The 21,620-nt window shown below is 46.3% G+C and overlaps 1 protein-coding gene across 1 annotated transcript in view; it reads left to right on the forward strand.

Moving 5' to 3' along the window:
• The window catches only part of Erich6b (glutamate rich 6B), a gene marked incomplete at its 5' end in the record, with an annotated part of 38,829 nt that overhangs the window by 14,322 nt on the left and 2,887 nt on the right, over positions 1 to 21,620 (forward strand). Inside the window, 7 exons of the mRNA XM_051160602.1 lie at positions 1,628 to 1,705; positions 6,114 to 6,190; positions 10,575 to 10,711; positions 11,643 to 11,704; positions 15,143 to 15,312; positions 19,351 to 19,436; positions 19,602 to 19,754. Of these exons, the coding sequence (XP_051016559.1) occupies positions 1,628 to 1,705; positions 6,114 to 6,190; positions 10,575 to 10,711; positions 11,643 to 11,704; positions 15,143 to 15,312; positions 19,351 to 19,436; positions 19,602 to 19,754 (763 nt within the window). The remainder of the gene's footprint in view (positions 1 to 1,627; positions 1,706 to 6,113; positions 6,191 to 10,574; positions 10,712 to 11,642; positions 11,705 to 15,142; positions 15,313 to 19,350; positions 19,437 to 19,601; positions 19,755 to 21,620) is intronic.

A 21,620-nucleotide genomic window follows, 5' to 3' on the forward strand; every position in this document is an offset into this window, starting at 1 on the left:
TCATGTGTAGAGTGTGTATGTGTATATTGTGTAAGAGTGGTGTGTATATATGTGTGAGAGTGTGTATGTGTATATGTGTGTAAGAGTGTGTGCTATATATGGTGTGAGTGTGTATGTGTATATGTGTGTAAGAGTGTGTGTGTATATATGTGTGAGAGTGTGTATGTGTATATATGTGTGTAAGAGTGTGTGTATATATGTGTGAGAGTGTGTAGTGTATAGTGTGTAAGAGTGTGTGCTATATATGTGTGAGAGTGTGTATGTGTATATATGTTGTAAGAGTGTGTGTGTATATATGTGTGAGAGTGTGTATGTGTATATATGTGTGTATGAGTGTGTGCTATATATATGTGTGAGAGTGTGTATGTGTATATATGTGTGTAAGAGTGTGTGTGTATATATGTGTGAGAGTGTGTATGTGTATATATGTGTGTATGAGTGTGTGCTATATATATGTGTGAGAGTGTGTATGTGTATATATGTGTGTAAGAGTATGTGTGTATATATGTGTGAGGTGTGTATGTGGTATATATGTGTGTAAGAGTGTGTGTGTATATATGTGTGAGAGTGTGTATGTGTATATATGTGTGTATGAGTGTGTGCTATATATATGTGTGAGAGTGTGTATGTGTATATATGTGTGTAAGAGTGTGTGTGTATATATGTGTGAGAGTGTGTGTGTATATATGTGTGAGAGTGTGTATGTGTATATATGTGTGTAAGAGTGTGTGTGTATATATGTGTGAGAGTGTGTGTGTGTATATATGTGTGTGAGAGTGTGTATGTGTATATATGTGTGAGAGTGTGTATGTGTATATATGTGTGTATGAGTGTGTGCTATATATATGTGTGAGAGTGTGTATGTGTATATATGTGTGTAAGAGTGTGTGTGTATATATGTGTGAGAGTGTGTATGTGTATATATGTGTGTAAGAGTGTGTGTGTATATATGTGTGAGAGTGTGTATGTGTATATATGTGTGTATGAGTGTGTGCTATATATATGTGTGAGAGTGTGTATGTATATATGTGTGTAAGAAAGAACAATTAGAGACTGGAGTGTGTGTGTGTGTGTGTGTGTGTGTGTATGCGCGCATGTGCACACACTTGGGTGCACACCTGTTTAGGAATAGGAAGGGATAGTAGCACAAAAGTCCAAATGGAGCAGGAACAGAACAGTTTCAGAAAACATAAACCAAAGTGACCGTAACAGGCAAAAAGTCGAAGAAACGCACAGTTTGAAAGGCAAGCTCAGCAGACCTATCTGCTCACTGTGGCTGTTTGCCAGCCAGCTGGTGCCCGCTATGTGTCCCCCGGGGAGCTCCTGGCATGAGAGAAGCAGAGCGGCTTCCTTGCTTTGATGACAGGGGTGCCCTGCTATACATCCCCACAGCCTCTGAGGTCTCCCCGACCTCCAGCCTGGGGAGACCACTGATTTACTGCAGTCACCAAAAGAGGAAAGAAAGAGTGCCCAAATCAAGGCAGCCATATTCTGCAGCCTTTACCCTTCCCCTTCCTCGAGTCAGCCTTTGGATGCCAAGGACCTCAGTCCCCATATGTACAACATGGACCCATTGCAGAGCCCAAGACTAAACTCAGAACGGCCTCTCTATTTTCTCTTTTCACAGGAGCATCCTTAAGATCGAAAAGGGCAGGACTGGCTCAGGATTCCTCTTCCTTCTTAGCACTGAAGTCACACTTAAAAGGTAATGATTGTGGTGATGGTAAATGACTTAAAAGTCACTCCAGCCACAGGCAGGTAAGAAGTGCAAAACTAGCTTGACCTCTGCTCAGGAGAGCCCTCCTTCAGCCCCAGTTAAGGGCCATAGCCAAGACGCCATCCCTGGAACAGAGCATCAAGGAAAGACACTGAATCAGAGGCAGGGGCATGGATGTCCAGAAAGGAAAAGAAACGGTACCTATGATTGGGGAGGCCGGTGAGGAGATAATGGTTGTCAAGCGTAGCTCAACCAATGACATGTTTTGTACACTGGGCAGGATATTGAAATGGACAAAAACCGTCCGCAAATTCTAATGAGAAAGAAGAAATCAGAACAAGGGGAGGGGACCAATGGTTAGTGGGTGTACACTGCAGGCCCTGGACCACTGTGGACTTCTCTCTGCATGTGAGATCTTATCCTCCATCACCTCCTCTAATGCCCTCAGCTACTTAAGAGATGGTTTTAAAAATCAATTCCCCCAGGGATTCAAAGGCCCACATTCCTGGCAGTCATAGTTTATCCTATCCTTTTCAGCATTTGATGCTGGCGAAACAAAGAGGAAGATTAACTATTATCTAGAGATCCTTGCAGAGGCTGTGGGCCCTCAGGTGGCCGCTGCCTCCCTAATCCATCTTACACTGAGTCCTGAGGGGATAAAACAGGAAGAAAGAGTCTCTAGAGAGAGACAGAACGAGCCACCTGGGACAGGGCTAGAAGTCTGTCTCCATATACAAAAGCTTTGCTAACTTCCACACTTAAAGTGGGTCCAGGCTGTGCCTGAGTTCCCAAGGTAAGGGAAACAGCTTTCCTGAGATGTAATGTGTCCCATCATAGACTAATCCAGTGTCACTGTGATAGAACCTACACGAGTCCTTTACCACTTTATTAAGTGTTTACTAACAAGGCCTAAGCTGACTCCTGTGAGAGACAGAGACAGGAGAAAAATCCTTAGGGTGGGGCTTCCCAAGCTGCACAGCGCCCCCTTCATCACAAAGCATGAACAACGACCCAGAGCCATGCTCAACAGACAACAGTTTAAGGACTAGCCCAAAGGGGGGGGGGGGGCGTTGAGCTGTTCTGATCTTAAATATATGTTCATGCCCTTTTCAGTACCCATAGCCATACCCAGCAGCTTGTCCAACAAAGTCTTTTGAGCTCTAGACTATGCATCTTGTCCACCTCTCTTCAACTCAGACAGCTACCCCTTAAATACGGTTTTCTCCATCTGAGTCCTTTGCCACAGTTGTTTTGGAGAAACGGTCTTCAGATGTCAACGCGCAACACAATTGTGTCAGAAATACACCTCAGTGGAAGAGTTCTTCTCTGGTAATGGTAACCCTGTTTGAATGCTGATTCTAAGTGGCTAGATCTAGAAAATGCTGGTCTTCTAATGGGCTTTCCGTTACTTCTGATGATCCATGGATCATAGCCTGGGTAGCCAGACTTTAGGACAGCCTGTGGATTTGCGTCACAGCCGGCTAGTCCAGCCTACGTAGGCCAACACGAGTGGAGGAGCTACAACTGATCTAAGTTGTTGTCTGGTATTCATTAATCTCTTGGGTAGGGCTGCCCAAGAGCTGGCCCCAGACTACTCACTGAGTTTTTCCTCCCTCCCTCCATCTACTGTCAAACAAAAACTTCAGTGACAGCCAGACAAGCCTTACTGGGGACCAATGCAGTAAGAACAGAGGAGGCGAAAAGGATGTTGGCATGGGATTTAGTAATAAGAGGGGGGGGGGGTACTCAGTAACAAGCACAGCCTTGGCAAGTGGGATTCACAGATCCAAAGAGCAGGCAGAGGTGAGTGGATGAAAATGACTGTGAGGAGGTATCAGAGAAAGTGGATTCTCACTGAAGGCAAGTCAGAGTGATCAGGCACATGGCTTCATGGCTTTTCTGAACCCGTGGAGAACCAGGCCCAGGGTCGAGATGCTCAGGTCTCAGGGTGTGGAGCCTCCACTAAATGGATGGACTCAGCGAGGCACTTACTACAACTAGGTTCCAGAAAGAAGTGAACAGACAGGTCAAGGAGACGGCGGCTCAGGAGGTGAGTAAATTTTTGGCCAAGCAAAGGTTTCTGTTGTTAGAGTACGGAGACCATTGTTTTGAGTTCTGGGGGGAGAGATATGCACGGCTCAAACACGCATCACAAATTCAAGTGTGCAGTTCCAGCGAAAGAACCAAAGCAGAGATGCACCGAAATAAGACTGAATCAAAATTTGTTCTTAATCAGATAGGGGAGAGGATGTGCAACCGGGAACCATGTGTATCGGACATTGGCCTATGTCAGCCCTGGCCCCTGAGCCATCGTAAAGCTGAGCCTCCTGGTCCTCGTGGCACAGGTGAAGGGCCAGGTGTGAGCAGGATGAGTGACATTGCATGGTGCAGGTCCTATGAGACAGGTCCATCTTTTGCTCCTGGCCTGGCACATGACTGTCCCCACCCTCCAGGGGACAGATAATGACCTCATCAGAACAGAAGTAGAGGCCCCAGGAAACCCACCAAAGGAACCATTACCCACCTGACATCACTGGTGCATGGAGCCCAGTGACGTTGACCCCAGCACTGCTGCGCACACCCTGCCTTAGGGACACCAAGCTCACCTCCTCCCAGCAGTAAACACTGACTTTCTCCTTCACACAACTGGATTATTCAGTAAAGCCTGTTAAAATAAGGAGTCAGTGATGATGAGCTGTCAGGCCCCAGCCAGGCTCAGACTCCACCTCCAGCAGGCGGCAGTGACATCACAGCTTAGAGTGTCTTACACTGCCACTTGCCTGGTGGTCCCTTGGGCTCCTATTGTGCCCAGTTGCTCACTGCTCCTCTCTGACATTAGCCACAAGGAACTCTGGAGTGCTTGCTTGAACCCCCATCGGTTCTTGTTGGGTGATCCTAAATGGCTTTTGAAAACTACTGTAGGAACACACTGTGTCTTTAGAATCAAAGTGCAAGTACCATTAACCTTGCTATGTCAAGCGGCCCAGTGGTGGTAGCGGCATGTGAGCCCCTGTAAGAAGCAATGGGGAAAATGACCTCCTGTGAATTCTCAACTGACACAAGCTTGTCTAGAGCAAACCACGGACAGACAGATGAGGTCTACAGACAGAAGGGACCTAGTCGGTCACTCTGTTGGGAACATGAAGGAGTTGGGGCTTTTTCTACTGAAGCCAAAATTAGCAGGTGGGGACCACAAGGAACACCCCTGCTCTGGACCCCAAATGCATAATAAGGACACAGAATTCAATGAACTAAGCCAGCCCTGTGCCTCCCTACTAGGTTTCCCAGGCTCTCTGGGTATGTCAGTTGAACGATCTGCATCGTCCTGGAGCTGAGGCAACAAGCCACTGTCATTTTCCTGGGGACCCAATTATCCAGCTAAAGCCACTTCTACTATGGCCTATCTTAGGAGTCATACCTTCCCAGGAGTGGCAGGGGGTTGAGGCGGGGAGACCAGAGAGATAACTGTCAGTTCCACAGTTCAATTTGCACCCCCATCGCCCTTTGAAGGCCTGAAACCCTTCTCCCGTTCCTGAGCCACCAGGCCCAGGCTGGCCCTAAATGCAAGTGTAAGCACTGTTTCTGGTAGATGCTCTTTTAACTGTTAGGATGGGAGCATCCTCTCCTGTCTTGATTAGGAACGGTGAGCCATAGGCAAGTCTAGAACTCAGCAAATTTGTGAGAACTAGTAGGAGATAGAGACGGCTCTTAGAACTTCCCTTGAGACTACGAAGACCTTCTGGTAACCCACAGAGGTCTCTGACAGCGAGCCCTGGCCTCCATCTCCTCTGCTGGCTCCCGGTATCCAGGGCTTTTGCAGTTTTTCAACATGTATACCTACGTCTCTCCAGTTTCAGCATTGGCTGGGAGGAGGGGGAGGTTGTATTTCACACATACACACAAACACACACACGCGCACGTGCACACACACACCACACATACACGCACATGCACACACACAAATGCACACACACACCACACCACACACACGCACATACACCATACCACATATACACATCACACACACACACACACACACACACACACACACACACACCATTCCCTAGCCATCTGCCTACTCTCCGCCTACTTTACTCAAGCATCACTTTGTCAAGCTGGCATTCGCCAGACACCAGAACCACTGCAACTCCCTTAAGTCAGCTACTGAAAGCGCTTCACCTGTGCCTATCTTGTGACTCCCCCATGTTGAATCTTACAAAATTTGATTCATTTGCTTCACTGGCGACGCCTGTGGTCCTTTATCGGAATAATATGAGGTCATAAATCACTTTCTTTTCACTCTTTTTTTTTTTTCCTCTCTTTCTTTTCTCTCTGGTTTGTTTTTCCCTCCAAACGTGCTTCCCTTCGGTGTTCCTTCCCAAACTGAAAGACCCAGAGACCTTCCATCAAGAGGCCTTTTGGGAGACGCTAATGAGTGGGCCATTTGACAAGGGCAAAGAGGAAGCCATTGAGGTAAGTGTGTGAAGAGCTATAGTCCCCGACCTCAGAGGAGACACAGGGTTATGTAGCTGCAGGAGACTTGGGAACAGCAGGCCACACTGTGAATCCTTCCAGAGCATTCCTGGGGACAAATGGGCTCAGCATGGAGCCCCTATCACAAGCCTCTCACCATCCCCGGCCTTTGCCACCAGAGGACATGAAATGCAACCAGACTTACTATTTATTTATTGCCTTAGTAATACGATTCAAGCTAGATTTCGAATCTTGAAGCTACCTTGTTCACGTGACTTTTAAACACTGAAATAGTAAAAAGGATGTAAAATAAATGTTTCAACTCTCCTCTTTACCTCCCAGAAAAAAAAGGTATTATAAAATATAGTGTACTTTATAGACACATCTGGAGATTTTAATACATATTAAATATACTTATTATTATGGTAGCACAACTAGCAACCAAGAGACCAGAAAATATTTTGGATAATTTTGATCATATATTTTGGAAATCTGCATTTCATTACATATCTTATACCTGTATTTAACTGCTACCCTATTCCTATGATTGGGTATTTGTCCAGTATATACAGGATATAACACATACACACAGGAGAGAGAGAAAGAGAGAGAGAGAGGAGAGAGAGAATGCATCTACATCCTTGACTCAAAAGATGATGGCCTCTGTGTGTGGTGGTCCAGACTTGTAACCCCAGCACTGAGGAGCCTAAGCAAAAAGACTATTAGTTTGTGTCAGCCTGAGCTATACTATAAAACCCTATGACAAAACAAACAAACCCCAGGCAGGTCTCCATCCAAGTAAGGTGTGCTGTTTTCCTTTTCCCAGGAGACTGAGAATCCCTCTCCATGAGGGCTGTCACCAGGACCCATCTGATGGGGGGGGGGGGGGGGGGGGGAAGGGTTGTGTTGCCCTCTGCACTCAGACCGCCTGCCTGTGCGGCGCTTCTCCTCACCTGTGTCTGCTGTGGGCAGTCATTCCATTATGCTGCTCACATGTTTTCCTTCCTGGTTTGTAAGGGACTTCTTTTTTAAATGTTATTTATTTTATGGGTGTGGGCATTTTGTCTGCCTGCATATCTATGCACCGTGTACCATGCCTGGTACCTACAGTCGCCAGAGGAAGAAGTAAGATCCCCTTCAGCTGGGGTTACGGATGGTTGTGAGCCACCACGTGAGTGCTGGAAACCAAACTTTGGTCCTCAGGAGGAGCAGCCAGTGCTCTTCACCGCTGAGCCATCTCTCCAGCTCTGTAGGCGCTTTTGAATGCATTAAAGAACCTAGCCCCTTTTCTGACAGCTGGGTTGTGAAGGTCTTTTTCAGTCTTCGTATTACAAACCTTTCATGGTCCTTCCCACAGCAGGATCATTTTTCATTTTTATGTAGTCTCGTTGATCAATATTTTCTCTTATGGCTACTAGCTATTATGTTTATTAAAAGGTTTCTTCATGCTCAAAAAGTATTTCATAAGTCACTTGGGTTTTTTTCTACTTCTGTAAGGAATCTTTTAAAAGTATAACTGAGGTGTGTTTGAAATATATACATATATATACATATATATATATATACACATATTACAAACATATATATACTGAGAATCAATTTTACATTTTTAAAAGTCACTCTGCTAGTAGGTGGTGGGTTGCAATGGAGAAACTGAGGAGACAGGGATAGGAAAAACTTCACAATATCAGTACAGATGAACAGTAATGATGTCTGGTTGTTTAGGGCTATGACATAGAATGCAGAGACACCCAGTAGACTAGGAAAGTAAAGAGAAAGGCATACTTGCATGTTTGGTACACACTGAGTGCTAAGTGCCTGTAAAATACACAGTTAATGTCTAGCTAAAGCCAAGAATAAGCCAGGTGGTAGTGGTGCATGCCTTTAATGCCAGGACTCAGGAGACAGAAGAAGGCGGGTCTCTGTGAGTTTGATGCCAGCCTGGTCTACAGAGTGGGTCCAGGACAGTCAAGGCTACACAGAAAACTCTGTACCCAATATCCACTTTTATAAGACTCTAAGCCATGCTGGAGGAAGGTTGTGGTAGTTAATGTTGGTTGTCACCAGACAGGACTTAGAATCACCTAGGAGACACACCTGTAGGCCTGTCTGTGAGGGGCTCCCCTCCCTCCCTTACCGTGGGTGGCACCACTCCATGGGCCGGGATCCTAGGCTGAACTCAAAGGAGAAGGAGATCTGGGCAACAGTGCTGAAAGACCAGATGCCTGTGACTCAGAGGCAGCACCAGGCCACAGACACCAGGACAGATTTGTGACAGGCAACCACAGCTCTGCATCCCTGTGACAAGACACCTGACACAGCTACTCACAGAGGGAGGTTTATTTTAGCTCACTGTCCTGAAGGTTCCTATCCAGTACTGCAGTAGCCCCCAGCCACTTCAGGCCTCTGTCATACCCTGAGCCAGAAGAAGCAAGGGTGGCGTGCCTCCAGCAGCCCTACTTTAAAGGTTCTGTCCCCATCTTGGGGCACACAGCCTTAGCACATGGACCATGTACATTAAACTTCCAAAATGGGGCATCCAACATTATCACCAGACAAAATAGTAACCTTGTATAAAGCATGTGTGGGCGTGGTTAGCCTGCCTAGGAGAAAGAGTATCACACGGTATGGGCTCATACTTCTGATACTTTTGAGATGATCCCAGAAGCCACTGGGGCACAACTAGATGGAGGGAGCTTGAGCCCTCCTAGTGATATCCTGACATCTCGGTCCACTTGTTACTTCTAATTACTATTATTTTTACTTCTGAGATACACGCATGCACCACAAGTCTTGCTGTGCAAACATTTTTTCCCCCTAAACAACCAGAGGTTTACCTAGGAGGTTCTCTGGACACAGGACACATCACCTCACCTCTGGGGTACCAGATAAACTTACCATCACAAAAAGAATAAATAGCTTTACCCAGGAGGCTGAACAAGCACGTGGAATGACGCCGCGTGCTGCCACAACAGAGCGGGGCAGCACAGCTTGGACAAAACAAGAATCTTGAGAGAACCCACTCACCTGGGGCTACTGCCTGGGGGATTACAGTGGACTCTGTATTTTCTGGTGAACAAAGCATGGACTGTAAAGTGTGGTGAGAGGACCGCTGGCCAGGTAGTCATCCTATCCCCAGGGAAGGGTCATCACCAGGAAAGAGGCAGAAACGCCAGCATCAAAAACCTTAACCTCAAATGGCCCTGAAACAATGGTGTGAACAATGGGAGAAAGAGGTCTCTGGGGAGAAAGAGCAGGAAATCCCAAGCCAGCCCCTTAACCTAGAAATAACCACCAACTGCAAGCTGTCACTGCCCTCACGTCAGATGTAACTTGGAATGGTTAAGGTTAGAAGCTCGCTTACTGTGGGAGGCTAACAAGTTAGTAGTACACAATCCACTATCACATATCAAACAATAGCAACCATAGTCACCTCAACTTGGAAGTGAACTTCCAACAGGTAGGATCAGCCCCTAGCTCCTTTAGGAAGTTGACCTTCATCTTCTATCAACAGAGATGTGAAAAGACAATCCTGGGAGGCCTAACCTACAGGTCGGTCATGGTCAGCACAGACCTGGGGCGAAGTGGTCCCATTTGTGAACACACAAGCACCTTCAAAGCCCCCCCCCCCCACACTAGGTGTCGCCGAACCTTGGCACTGAGCAAGCCAGCCACCCCTGGGAGCGCAGGCGTTTGTAGGCTGCAGAAAACCTGCCGCCCGCTTCAAATGTGGAAGCATGTCTAGAGCCTATAACTACCTCCACAGCCAAAACATGATTTTATGTTCCCAAAAGATTTCTTAGCATACAGATACTAAACATGGTTGTTCAGGAAAGGGAGCAGGCAAGAGGAGGAGACTGACAGTAATGGGAGATGTCTTTATCCGTGTGTGTGTGTGTGTGTGTGTGTGTGTGTGTGTGTGTGTGTATACATGAGCATACATGTGCGTTCATGCCACAACATGTGTGTAGCGGTCAGAAACAAGTCCTGAGAGCTGGTTCCTGCCTTCCCCTATTGAAGTAGCCTTTCTTGCTTTTTCTGCTGCCATGATACACACTCCATGCTTGTTGTTTCAAGCTCCTGGGAAATTCTCCTGTCTCACCATACAAACACCGGGGTTACAGATGCATGCCCCCACATCTGGCTCTTTACATACCTTTCAGTAATCAAACTAGGGTCATCAGGCTCATGCAGCCATCGCCCTGGCTCTGGAAGGTTTCTTTAAGAGAATGCTTCTAGCCTTTCTGCGGCCTCACACACGTACGGTTGGTATCTCTTAGCAATATACTAAAATGCCATCCGGGACACAGTTGGAGTCAGGAAAGCTATTGATGGACCGAGCATCAATCTCACTTGGGCCATTTCATCCCGCGCCCTTTTGTAGTCTCTCCCCAGCTCCTACCAGTCTGTGTTTAGTGACATACTCAGCGAGCTGGCGTACCACCACCAGCTGGAAGAGGACCTGGACATGCCCCTGAATAAGATGTTGGAGGGCGACAACAGGAAGAAGCTGGGGATCTTGTGAGTAACGGGTGAGGGCGTCTGGTCGGTGGGTTCTGGGAAGCCAGATGTGGCCATGGGGCCAAGTATGATCACCACAACCTGGCGGGAGAGGACTGAACTAGAGTCAGGCTGGAGCCCTGAGTCATGAAGCAAGCCCAGGCCAGGCACCAAGGACATGGGTAATGCGCAGGAGTCAGATGCACCCAAGACCCAGTTGCCAGACCCAATGTTCACAGGGGAAAAAAAACAATCCCATAAGGATGTGAGGAACAAAACAAAAGCAAAGACAAGCAATGCCTTGGCCTGTCTGGATTGACATGAGCGCAGGTAAAAGGCCTTGATCGTTGTGGAAGGTGGTGCTTGGACTGTCTTTAAAGATAAATCACGTTGGCCAAGCCTGCTTGAAGCTCTCCTGCCAGGACCGTTTTGCTGTTTGCCTCCCACAGATATCACTGTCATTTCTATTTGGTTGGATCTAGTGATCCGAAAGGTTGTCATGTCGCTGTTTTAAGTTTCAAGGGGTTTCAAATAGTTCTGGCCAGTTTGTGGACAATGTTGTTTTCCAAGCCCGTGTCCAGATGTGATTCAGGTAAGCCATAGGGAATACGGTTACAGGAACTTAACTCATACAGCCACCCTGACAGCCGGACCTTCCTGTCTGCCCTTGGCCCCAAGGTGGCCCTCACTAGATTCATTCTGAAAAAGACTTGGGATCAATTCAAGTACCCACATTGTCAATTACTAGGTGGTGGGAAACACTGAGGGGATGCCATGTGTCACCCCTTAATTCTGGAGAGCAGTGACAAGAAGGGAATCTGAGTCACACAGAGAGCCTTCAGTCCAGCTTTCCCTGGTAGAGTACACAGCCGCTAGGCACTCTATGCCATGCATTGTAGCATGCATATATGGATTACGCTTGGCTTTTGATGGTCATTTACATCTCTCTCAGGTTAAAGAAAAATTTTGAGAAATACAGAGAAACAATTCTGTGGATTGTGAAAAAACGTGAAGGTAAGCACCATTCTACCTATGTCTGGTCTTTGCTTGCTGTCAGCTAGATTTCTCCTAATACTATTCAGGACCCCACCCACCCCTGCCACCACCTAGGGAATGGTGCCACCCATTCCCCTGTGTCTTCCTACCTCTGTGAACAATCAGGACAAGTCCCACAATCAAGATGGATGCACAGACTCAAGACTGACCCACAGCCATGCCCACAAGCCAATGTGATCTAGATAATTCCTCATTAAGATCCTCTTCCCACGTGTTGTTTGCGTGTGTCCAGGGGACAGTTAAAACAAGCCAGTACAACTTCTAATTTGGAAGTCAACTAATCCAAGGCTTGGCTCACTATAATGCACCAGCATCATGCCTGCCTATACCCTGCCTCTCTGGACACATGAAGCCTAAAGTGTTTGACCTGTCTAAATAGGAAAACAATGGTTCTAATGGGAAAGTAGCTTTTCCCCTTCATGGTCCGGATGTAGCCAGTTCTAAAGGAAACCTGTAGGTGCCTTTGAGATGATGCTTAATTTGCTTCCTGTGTCCAACCATCTTCCTGGCATGCCTCCCCACATCTCTCTCTTCTCTCTTCTTCTTCTTCTTCTTCTCCTCCTCCTCCTCCTCCTCCTCCTCCTCTTCTTCTTCTTCTTCTTCTTCTTTTTCTTCTTCTCCCTCTCTCTCTCTCTCTCTCTCTCTCTCTCTCTCTCTCTCTCTCTCTCTCTCTCTCTCTCTCTCTCCATGCTAATTTCCAAGCTAAGGTTGAGTTGATGCAGCATCACACAGGGAGCCACATCAAGAGTGGCTCTGTGCTTATTTTAAAGCCCTGTTGGTAATTTCAGATCCAGGGTCCTTGTGTTTTTATTTCACATCACTAAATGAGATGGCATCTCCTATCCAGAACCATCTATTCCAATGAAAAGACTACAAGAAGTGGAAGAGGCCACCGTGCATGCCCTTAATCCCAGTAGTCAGGAGGCAGAGGCAGGAGGACCCCTGTGAGTTGGAGGGCAGCCTGGGCTAACAGAGTGAGTTCTAGGACAGGTAAGAACTCTATCTTGAAAAAGCCAAGAGGAAAAAGAGAAAGAGGAGGAGGAGACACACAAAAACCTGACAGAATTTACATTATATGCCATCAAAATGCTAAGCTCTTGGTTTTTTTGTGGTACTAGAACTTAACCAGTGTTTTTTTTTTAAGATTTATTTATTTATTACATATACAGTGTTCTGCCTGCATGTACACCTGCACACCAGAAGAGGGAACCAGATCTCATGATAGATGATTAGGAGCCACCATGTGGTTGCTGGGAATTGAACTCAGGACCTCTGGAAGAACAGATGGTGCCATCTCTCCAGCCCTAACTTAACTTCTTTTTTAAAATATTTATTTATTATTATATATACAGTGCTCTGCCTGCATGACAGAAGAGGGCATTAGATCACACTGTAGATGGTTGTGAGCCACCATGTGGGTGGGTGCTGGGAATTGAACTCAGGACCTCTGGAAGAGCAGTCAGTGCTCTTAACCACTGAGCCATCTCTCTGCCCTGACTTAACCAGTCTTAACTGGGTCTTGTGCATCTGCTGCTGAGCTACCCACCCAGTCAATCTGCATAGTTGCCCCCGCCCCCACAGTGTGGCACCGTGCACGCACTCCTCCATAGCCATCTATGGTAGTTACAGTCAGAGGCACAGCCCTTCCATTTTAAGGAATCCGGATTCAGACACCTTCCACTTTTCCTTGAGAGTCAATTCTGCCTGACTCATGCCTTCTGTCTCTCAGTTCTTTCAATACATTGTTTCTATATATTAATCTTTGCCCTGCCGTTACTGAGGCCAAGAGCCCCCTGCTGTAGAGCCCCAGTACTTCCTATTGTTTCTGCCAACATGCCCTCCTTCAACCAGGACTCTGCTTAAATGTTACCTTCTCAGAAATATTTCCCTTGGCTACTCTTTAGAAAGCCGTGTGTGCGCATACCACTCGGCATCCCTCTTTCTCTGCATAGTAGCTCTTCAGAGTACTTGTAACCATCCGGCGTATCACAAGAAGAGTACTTTGTACTCACGATCTTTGTTGAGAACACAAGCAAACTAATGGCCCACCAGTGCCTGCCTCTACCATGTCACCTGTTCCTACTAACCCATTCCCACTCGAACTTTCAGCCACCCAGTCCTATGCTAGGACCCCCTCACGCATTGCATGGCACAGGCCTGCCTTCCTGAAGAAGCCACCTGGCCTTGAAAGGCTGGATTGCTCTCTCCTGTGAGCTCTCATGGCAGGCTGTAATGGCCCCAAATGGCAAACACCCAGGACTTGCTTCACCGACCTCCCTTGATGGCGTGTCAAGTAAACCAGGCTCCTTATCCTCACCAAGAGCACCATGAGAGATGCCACAGGCAGCAGGTCCTCACTGTGACTCCTGGTTCAGCTCACCGAGAGGCACGGGATGGGAGGGTGGCCCCTCCAGTCCACTGTTATAACAATGGACAAGAAGATTAATATAGAAATGTGCTTCCATGAAACCTAAGTTAAATGCCCTTTTAGACGCTCAATAAGAAAATAACATTCTAAGAACCTGCTTTCGGTTCAATGTAAATCAAGCATACAAAAGATTTGGAGACTGTGTTGAATATTTTCAAAGATTATATGATTCTGCACTCAACCTATTTAGAAAGTGCCAAAACTGAATAAACTATGGGGCTGGGAGTGTGACTAAGTTAGCAGGGTGCTTGCCTTACATGTACTAGGTCCTAGGTTCAAACCCCTATACTGCATAAACGGGGGGCTAAGGCATGTGCCTGTAATTCTAATGCCCCAGAGGTAGAGACAGGGGAATCAGGAAACCAATGCCAGTCTGAGCTCCCTGAGATGCTATCTCAATAAATGAATAAGTAATTTAAAAGTAGGAAAGTAATTCAAGTAAAAATAATCACAGAGCCCCAGTCATTCATCAGATCTCAAAAGATTTTTTCCTCTATCTTAAATAGCACATAACATTTATATTTTTGCATTAAAAGAATGTATCCAAGATACATTTCCCTTTTTTTTTTTAAGTTATCGCCCCCCCCAAGGGGCCCCATATTTTCATTTAGGAGCCATGTTGCACAGGATGCTTCACCCATGGCTCTGTAGCGAGCGCGCAGCTGCACCCCTGCATCTTCAAGGTGTGGCTGGCTGCACTTCACCTCTGCTTGTCACCCAGCCCTGGGATGGCACACATCAGGCCCATAATGTCACTTAAGTGAATGAATGAAGGAACAGGCAGCTGGGGGGTCTCGAACCACTCCTTCCAATTTTCAAAGGCCTTGCTCCCACTGCTCCCCTGGCACTCCCCCATTTACCCGGAGAGTGGCGGAGCCCTAAAGACCCTGTAGTACCTTTGACTGATGGAGTGTAGCTTAATTTCTCCACCGATATCGTAACTGATGCAAGTCACCCACTTGTTGGAGCAACAGGTCAGAAGATGCCAGAGAAGAGTGTCACTGTTACATACCTAATTTCAACTCTGGAGCAGCCCAAGAAGCCTGAGCAGCCTGAGGCACAAATGGTCACAAAGGGTCCTCGTTCTATTGCCAAGACGTTAGTGCTAGACACAGGATGGATACGAGCAAAGATGAAGGTAAAAAGGGCAAGTGTTGCTGTGTTCACTGTGATCAGGCTTGTGATTTCTGGGTCAGGTGAGGCGCACATATCATCAGGGAGCTGTTGGGCCCAATAGATGAAGCAGACACAAGCAAGAAAACTTGTCCTCAATATGTCAAGACACAGCTGCCTGTGTAGGCTGTTGAAACACTGCCTAGGGTTTTTAGCAGGCCTGGTTGAGACCTTTATTGAGCAATTGGATGTTGGGGGGTGGAATAAAGGAACTATATAGTGGGGCTGGAGAGGTGGCTGAGAGAACACACGGCCCTTTCCAGGGACCTCAGTTCAATTTTCAACACCTGTATCAGGCAACTCATGACTGCTCACAACTCCAGCTCTGCGTATCTGACACCTCTGGCCTTGCCAAGCAACCACACATCTGGCATTCACAAATACACACACACACACACACACACACACACACACACACACACATACACGGGGGGGGGGGGAGTTAAAATAAATAAGCAATCTTTAATAATTATAAACTACATATAATGAATAGATGTTTTCCTTGGTAATAAATTAGAATCAATATTTTAAAACACGAGTGAATAGATACATAAACGGTGGCTCAAGCATAGAATGGAGCTAGAAGGCTGAGGCAGGAGGATTGTGAGTAAGAAATCAGCCTGGGTTTCATATCAAGACCTGACAGAACGAGGAGCAATGGGAGGAAAGGAGGGAGCAAGAGATGGAAGGAACGAAAGGAGAAGGGAGAAATGGAGGAAGGGAAGAAGAAGAGAGGGAAAGGAAAGGAAAAAATAGAGGGAAAAAAAAAGAGAAAAGTGAGTTGTCAAGCTGTGAAGACACAGGAAGGAAACTTGAGTCCCACTTACTAAGTGGAAGAGGCCAGTCTGGCAAGACAGCAGACTCTGTGGCCCAACTTTCTCCCCTTCTGGGCAAGGGACAGGCTGTGGAGAGCATAGTGATGCGTAGCTACAGGGGGTACACAGGGATTTTCAGGGCCTCGACGCTGTTCTGTGATGACACCATAGTGACAGACACAGGCCATTCATTGTACATGTGTCTAAACCCACAGAATGCGCAACCCCAAAACGGACCCTCGTGGGAACTACACACAAGTGGGGGTGGCAATAGCACATCAGCATAGGCTCATTCATTGTAACAAGCAAATAACTTCAGGAAGAGATACTGACTGAAAGGCTGCGGCTTGGGAAATGACAGGAAGTGGGACTCTACACACTGCCCCTCAGCTTTGCTTTGCCCTGCTCTACGACACGCAGTGTAGTTTTGAAACTTGACAGGCGTCTTACTCAGGACTGATATGCTAAAGCCATGAGTGGAAACTATGCTCAAAACATCAGTCACTGCGCATGAGCACAATAAGACACCCACCAGGAATCTGAACATGTGCTCAGAGCACGCACGTGCCCCAGTTGCTAGAGCTAATGTGATGAGACTGAACGCCACAGCGGAAGGGTGCGCTGCTGAGCAAAGCTTCGACGCACGGTGAGCAGGAAGCAGAAAAGGCAAGGAAAAGGCTAGGGTCTCAGTTTGACCTCCAAGGTTATGAGTCCCATAAACTACTTCTTTCAACTAAGGCAACACCCTCCTAAGTAGTGCCATCACCTCCCGGTAGTGCCTCCGCTGGGGAATCACGCCTTTCAGTGTGTAGACTTTTGAGGTAGTAAGATCCAAACTTTAGCAGCCATCAATCACTCAGACCCACTTTCTCCAGGACACTAAGACACGGTAGTCAGCTACTGAAAGCAAGTGGCTTAACAGACACACGCTCCCTCCTCACGCTGCTTCCATTTACTTTAATCTCAGAGTTTCCTGTGAGTGGTTTTCCTAATGCGATGGGTCTCAGAGATCTGGGCCCTTCTATCAGAGGTCTTTTTCACCCCAAAATTCTGGTGTCGCCTTGCCTGAACAGAATTCAAAGAACTAGACTCCACATTTAAATTCCACCAATGAGGACGGCTCACCGTGACCCCTACTTAGTTGCAAGGGGGCTAGGCAGGAGACTCCAGCTGTGTGTCCAGGGAGCTGTGTGTCATCAGTTTGCATTCAGAGGAAAATCAACCAGCTGTGGTCATGTGATGCCACAGGCTTTGTTTTTTGGTGGAGGAGACTAGGAAACCAGCCCTGTCCACCACAGTGGGTCTTCCAGTCTCAAGACCCCTCCGTCTATCCATCCTGCAAGAGTAGAAGAGAAAGTGACCCCCACCGGCCCCCTGCAAATAGAGGGAAGGGCTCTCCAGGTCACACAGCAAGGGTTAGAAGCCTCTCTAGATTTCAGCTTCCTCCCCTCCCAGCCTCACTTCCAATAAACTTAAGGCAACATTCTCCAATTAGCCAAAGCAACTCCACCAGGGACACAAAGCCTTTCTAGCACCCGTGGGACATCACAAGCCTCCACAAACATCATCTACACCACATCCTCCTGCCCCAGTTCATTTTTATTAGTAACAACATAGTGCCACCAGAGGTACCATATCCACTGCCAAATGTAAGCTCACTTACATAACTTCGACATCAGAGAAGAAATTATACTGGGGGGGGGGGGGGCTTAAAAATATTAAGAATGGAATAAAAATGAAAATGAAATGGGTTCACACCTGGGAAACAGCTAAAACGGTGTCTCGATCTCACTGTTTTACCTGCTCATAAGATGCAGGGAGAAGGGGGGAATGTGTAGAAGAAAGGTAAAAATCAGCATAGTTAGCATCCAGAGCTAGGAAAGAAACTTACAAGACATAAATAAATAAATAAATAAATAAATAAATAAATAAATAAATAAATAAAGCATAAGCCCGCCCATAGGGGGGAAAAACTAATAAAGCAAGCAGGCTTCCTGGCAAGATTGATCCGGGGGGATGAGGGGGGAGGGGAAGAGTTAAGTATATATGAACAATTAAGACATAAGGACAGAGAATGTTGAGGTTTTTTTAAAACAGCATATGAAAGCTTTGCACAGCAATAAATGCAAAGTTTTACCTAAAATGAGAATTTCCTAGAAAAATATAACTTACTAAAACTAATTCAAGAAGAAGGTTTTTAAAAACTAAATTTGCCAGTGTTAGGGGTCGGGATGTGTTCTCTTAAAAGGACATGTTAAGGTCCTAACTTCCTGTGTCACACACAGTGTGGCCTCATCTGGAAACAGCATCCCTAGGGCTGTAATTAGCCAAACATGAAGGCATGCTGGAGAAGGGAATGGTAAGACAGGGCCCTACCCACTTACAAGCCGTGGGAGGACACCAGTTACCACACGGAAACAGAGGCAGAAAGTCGGGGCATGGCGGCCTATCACCAAGCACTCAGGGGGAGACAGGAGACACCTTCCTCCCAGGTTTGAAAGACCTAACACTACTCAAGAGGCAGAGGGAGGCAGATCACTGTGAGTTCAAGGCCAGCCTCGTCTACAAGGTAAGTCCAGGACAGGCAAGGCTACGCAGAGAAACCCTGTCTGAAAGAGAAAGTAAGAAAGAAAGAAAGGAAGGAAGGAAGGAAGGAAGGAAGAAAAGACCTAACGTGGCCCACAATTTTATTTCAACATGTCACGCATCTGTAATTAAGATTTATTTATGTGTATGCGTGGTTTACATGCATGTGCGTATGTGTACCATGGGAGTGTCTGGTGCCTGTGGAAGTTAAAAGAAGGTGCTGGATCCCCGGAGTTAGAAATAGCCATGAGGCACCATGTGGGTGCTGGGAATGAGCCTGGGCTCTTGACTGCTAAGGCACCTCTCCAGCCCCGAGAATACAGTTCTCTACGAACTAGATAGCCAAGGTGATTAAAGTCACAGTTTGTATCTACCTGTGCACGCCCCCAGCCACGCACACACTTACCACTCCAGTTCAGCGTCCTTCTCATATGAACAGGTAAACTGTGACCCTGAGTGCTCCCAGGGAGCTGCTGAGAGTCACAGGCAAAGTAGCATATGGTGCTCAGCGCACATACATGCAAGAGCTGAGCATGTTGTGACAACACCTTGCTTTGATGAACAGCTGTCACCTGCCTGCTTCCCTTGTCTCTTCTTCCCAGCTACATCAAAGTGATGGAAAAATAGCTGCCTACCAGAACGGAAAGGCCTTCCAGATTCTTTTTCCTGACGGCACAGGCCAGCTATAGTATCCGCTGAGGAAAAGAGACATACACGTTGACACCTAAAATGTCCGCGGTTCTGGCCTAGGGTGTGGGTTTTGACTGAGGACCGTGTCCTCTTTGGGGCCTGACCCTTCTCTGGGGAAGAGGGGCTGTCCCAAGGAACTGCTTGTGCCTTAACCAACTCGCAGCTATCCATCAGGGAACCTGGCCCTACTCATCTCCTGCAAAGGAATCGCAAAGGTCACGTATATTGTTCTGGAGGACAGTACAAAACCGAAGGTCCTAGGCCTTGCCACCAATTCTGGCCATGCCACCTTCTACGATGGGGATGGAAAGATGTGGTAAGTTCTGTTCTCGAGATCCCAACAATTTGGCCATGTGGAAACAGTAATGGTGTAAGTTTGGTCCCTGTCTCCTAATTTGTGCATGTCAGAAACATGAGAAGGGGTTACCACAAAGGATGAGTACAGACCCTCTATGACCACAGAACCCTGGCTTCACCTCTACACACCTCCCAAGAGTCCAACCTTGTGAGAACTGCCCCCAGAATACCCTGGGTCCCACTATTCTAGGAGCCTGGAAGTGGGGCTTTAGAGACAACAGACATCAAATACAGAATCTAGAGTCAACAGGCATATTCTAAATATTTCATTAAAATCCAACTTGTTTCTTAAGTCTTTAGCTCTGGTAATGGTGAAAGCATTCAAGGTTACCAGCTTCCCTCCAGCCACCCCTCAGCCTTTCTTAAGTGTTCAGTACTTCTTGCTCCAGCTGAAGTGGTTATACTGTTGGAGAGACAGGTCATCTTGAGTCAAATTATTTTCATCAAAGCCAAATTCATTTTTAATTCTAAATTATTTCTCTCATCCACCTGGCTTGGTTTTCAGACACCATTTCTGGCTTCTTTACTCTGAGTACTGTCCACCTGAAGGCTATCCATATAGAACATGCTGTCTGCAAAGCCAGATCCCGGATATAGGAAGAGAGGGTCTTGAGACAAGAAATGCAATTAATGACCACAAATCCTGTCTGGTGGCATGCAGTAGGGTCTCTTCTTTCTGACGCTTTAAGGCCAGAGGAGAACCTGGAGAAATCTAGAACCCAGTCCCTGTAGGTGAAAAAACTTGGACTCAAAAGATAACAGTCACTTGTCTTGAATTGTGCATAGAATTAGAAGCACAAGATCTTAGAGCATTTACTCTCCCTAGTATCACAGACACGAGGACAAGTCATAGAGACTTTGCTTGACAAAGTTCCAAAGACCTCCAAAATGATCTCTAGACATCCAAAACAGCTGTTGAGGCTTTGCTTGACAAAGTTCCAAAGATTCAGCCAATCACCACTGCCCTTAAATATTATGAATGGTCCAAGTGTAGTTTTGCTTTAAAACTGCTTTGAAATCTGCTTTTTCTTCTAAAATTGTCTATTTCTCCGCCCTAATGAAATTCACACAGGGAAAACTTTTCCCCACAAAGAATGTTGAAAAAAGGCATCTGGTCAAAGACTTGAGATAATGATAGAGTTTTGGGTTTTGACTGTGAGCACCCAAGCAGAAACTGCTTGAAAAAATAGTTAGGACCTTGACATAGCAGTACCTGGTTAGACACTGTTAGCTGTAAAAAAGTTTCTTTAGAATCTGATTTGAGAGCCCTAGAAGGTGGGCTTAGAATGTCATGATTTTCAGATATTTTACAACAGAAGACTGCTTGGCAGTTAGTCTAGGCTTACCTGTTGGTTTGGGACTCGGAATAAATCAAGCTTTTTTCTTGATTTAGCTCAAGGTATGTTGCTATGACAATCATGTAAACAAAATAGCTTTAGCCTGGAGAAATTTATGATTAAATTTTCCTGAGTATTGTTTAAGAAATTATAATCAGGTCATGCTGACCATTGCTTGGAAATTGATTGATTTTTGCTATATGCCTTATTGTAGGTTATACAGAACTGTTTGTATTTCTTTGTTAGACTGTTCTCTTGCTTTGTTGATTTTCAAATGCCCTATTGATTGTAAAAGATGAAAATAGCATGATGTAATCTGTAATAAAAAAAATGAACTTCAGTTTAAATAAAGTACTGGGGTTGGCCCAAGGAGTGAATAAGAGAGACAGAAAAGTAAAAGTAACAGAGAGCAAGGAACACAGAAACAGAAAAATAAAGTTCTCCTGGGCTTTAAGACCTTTCAGTTTGTACCACACATACCTGGGTCT

Source organism: Acomys russatus, chromosome 18, assembly GCF_903995435.1.
Source record: "Acomys russatus chromosome 18, mAcoRus1.1, whole genome shotgun sequence".
Lineage (NCBI taxonomy): Eukaryota > Metazoa > Chordata > Mammalia > Rodentia > Muridae > Acomys > Acomys russatus.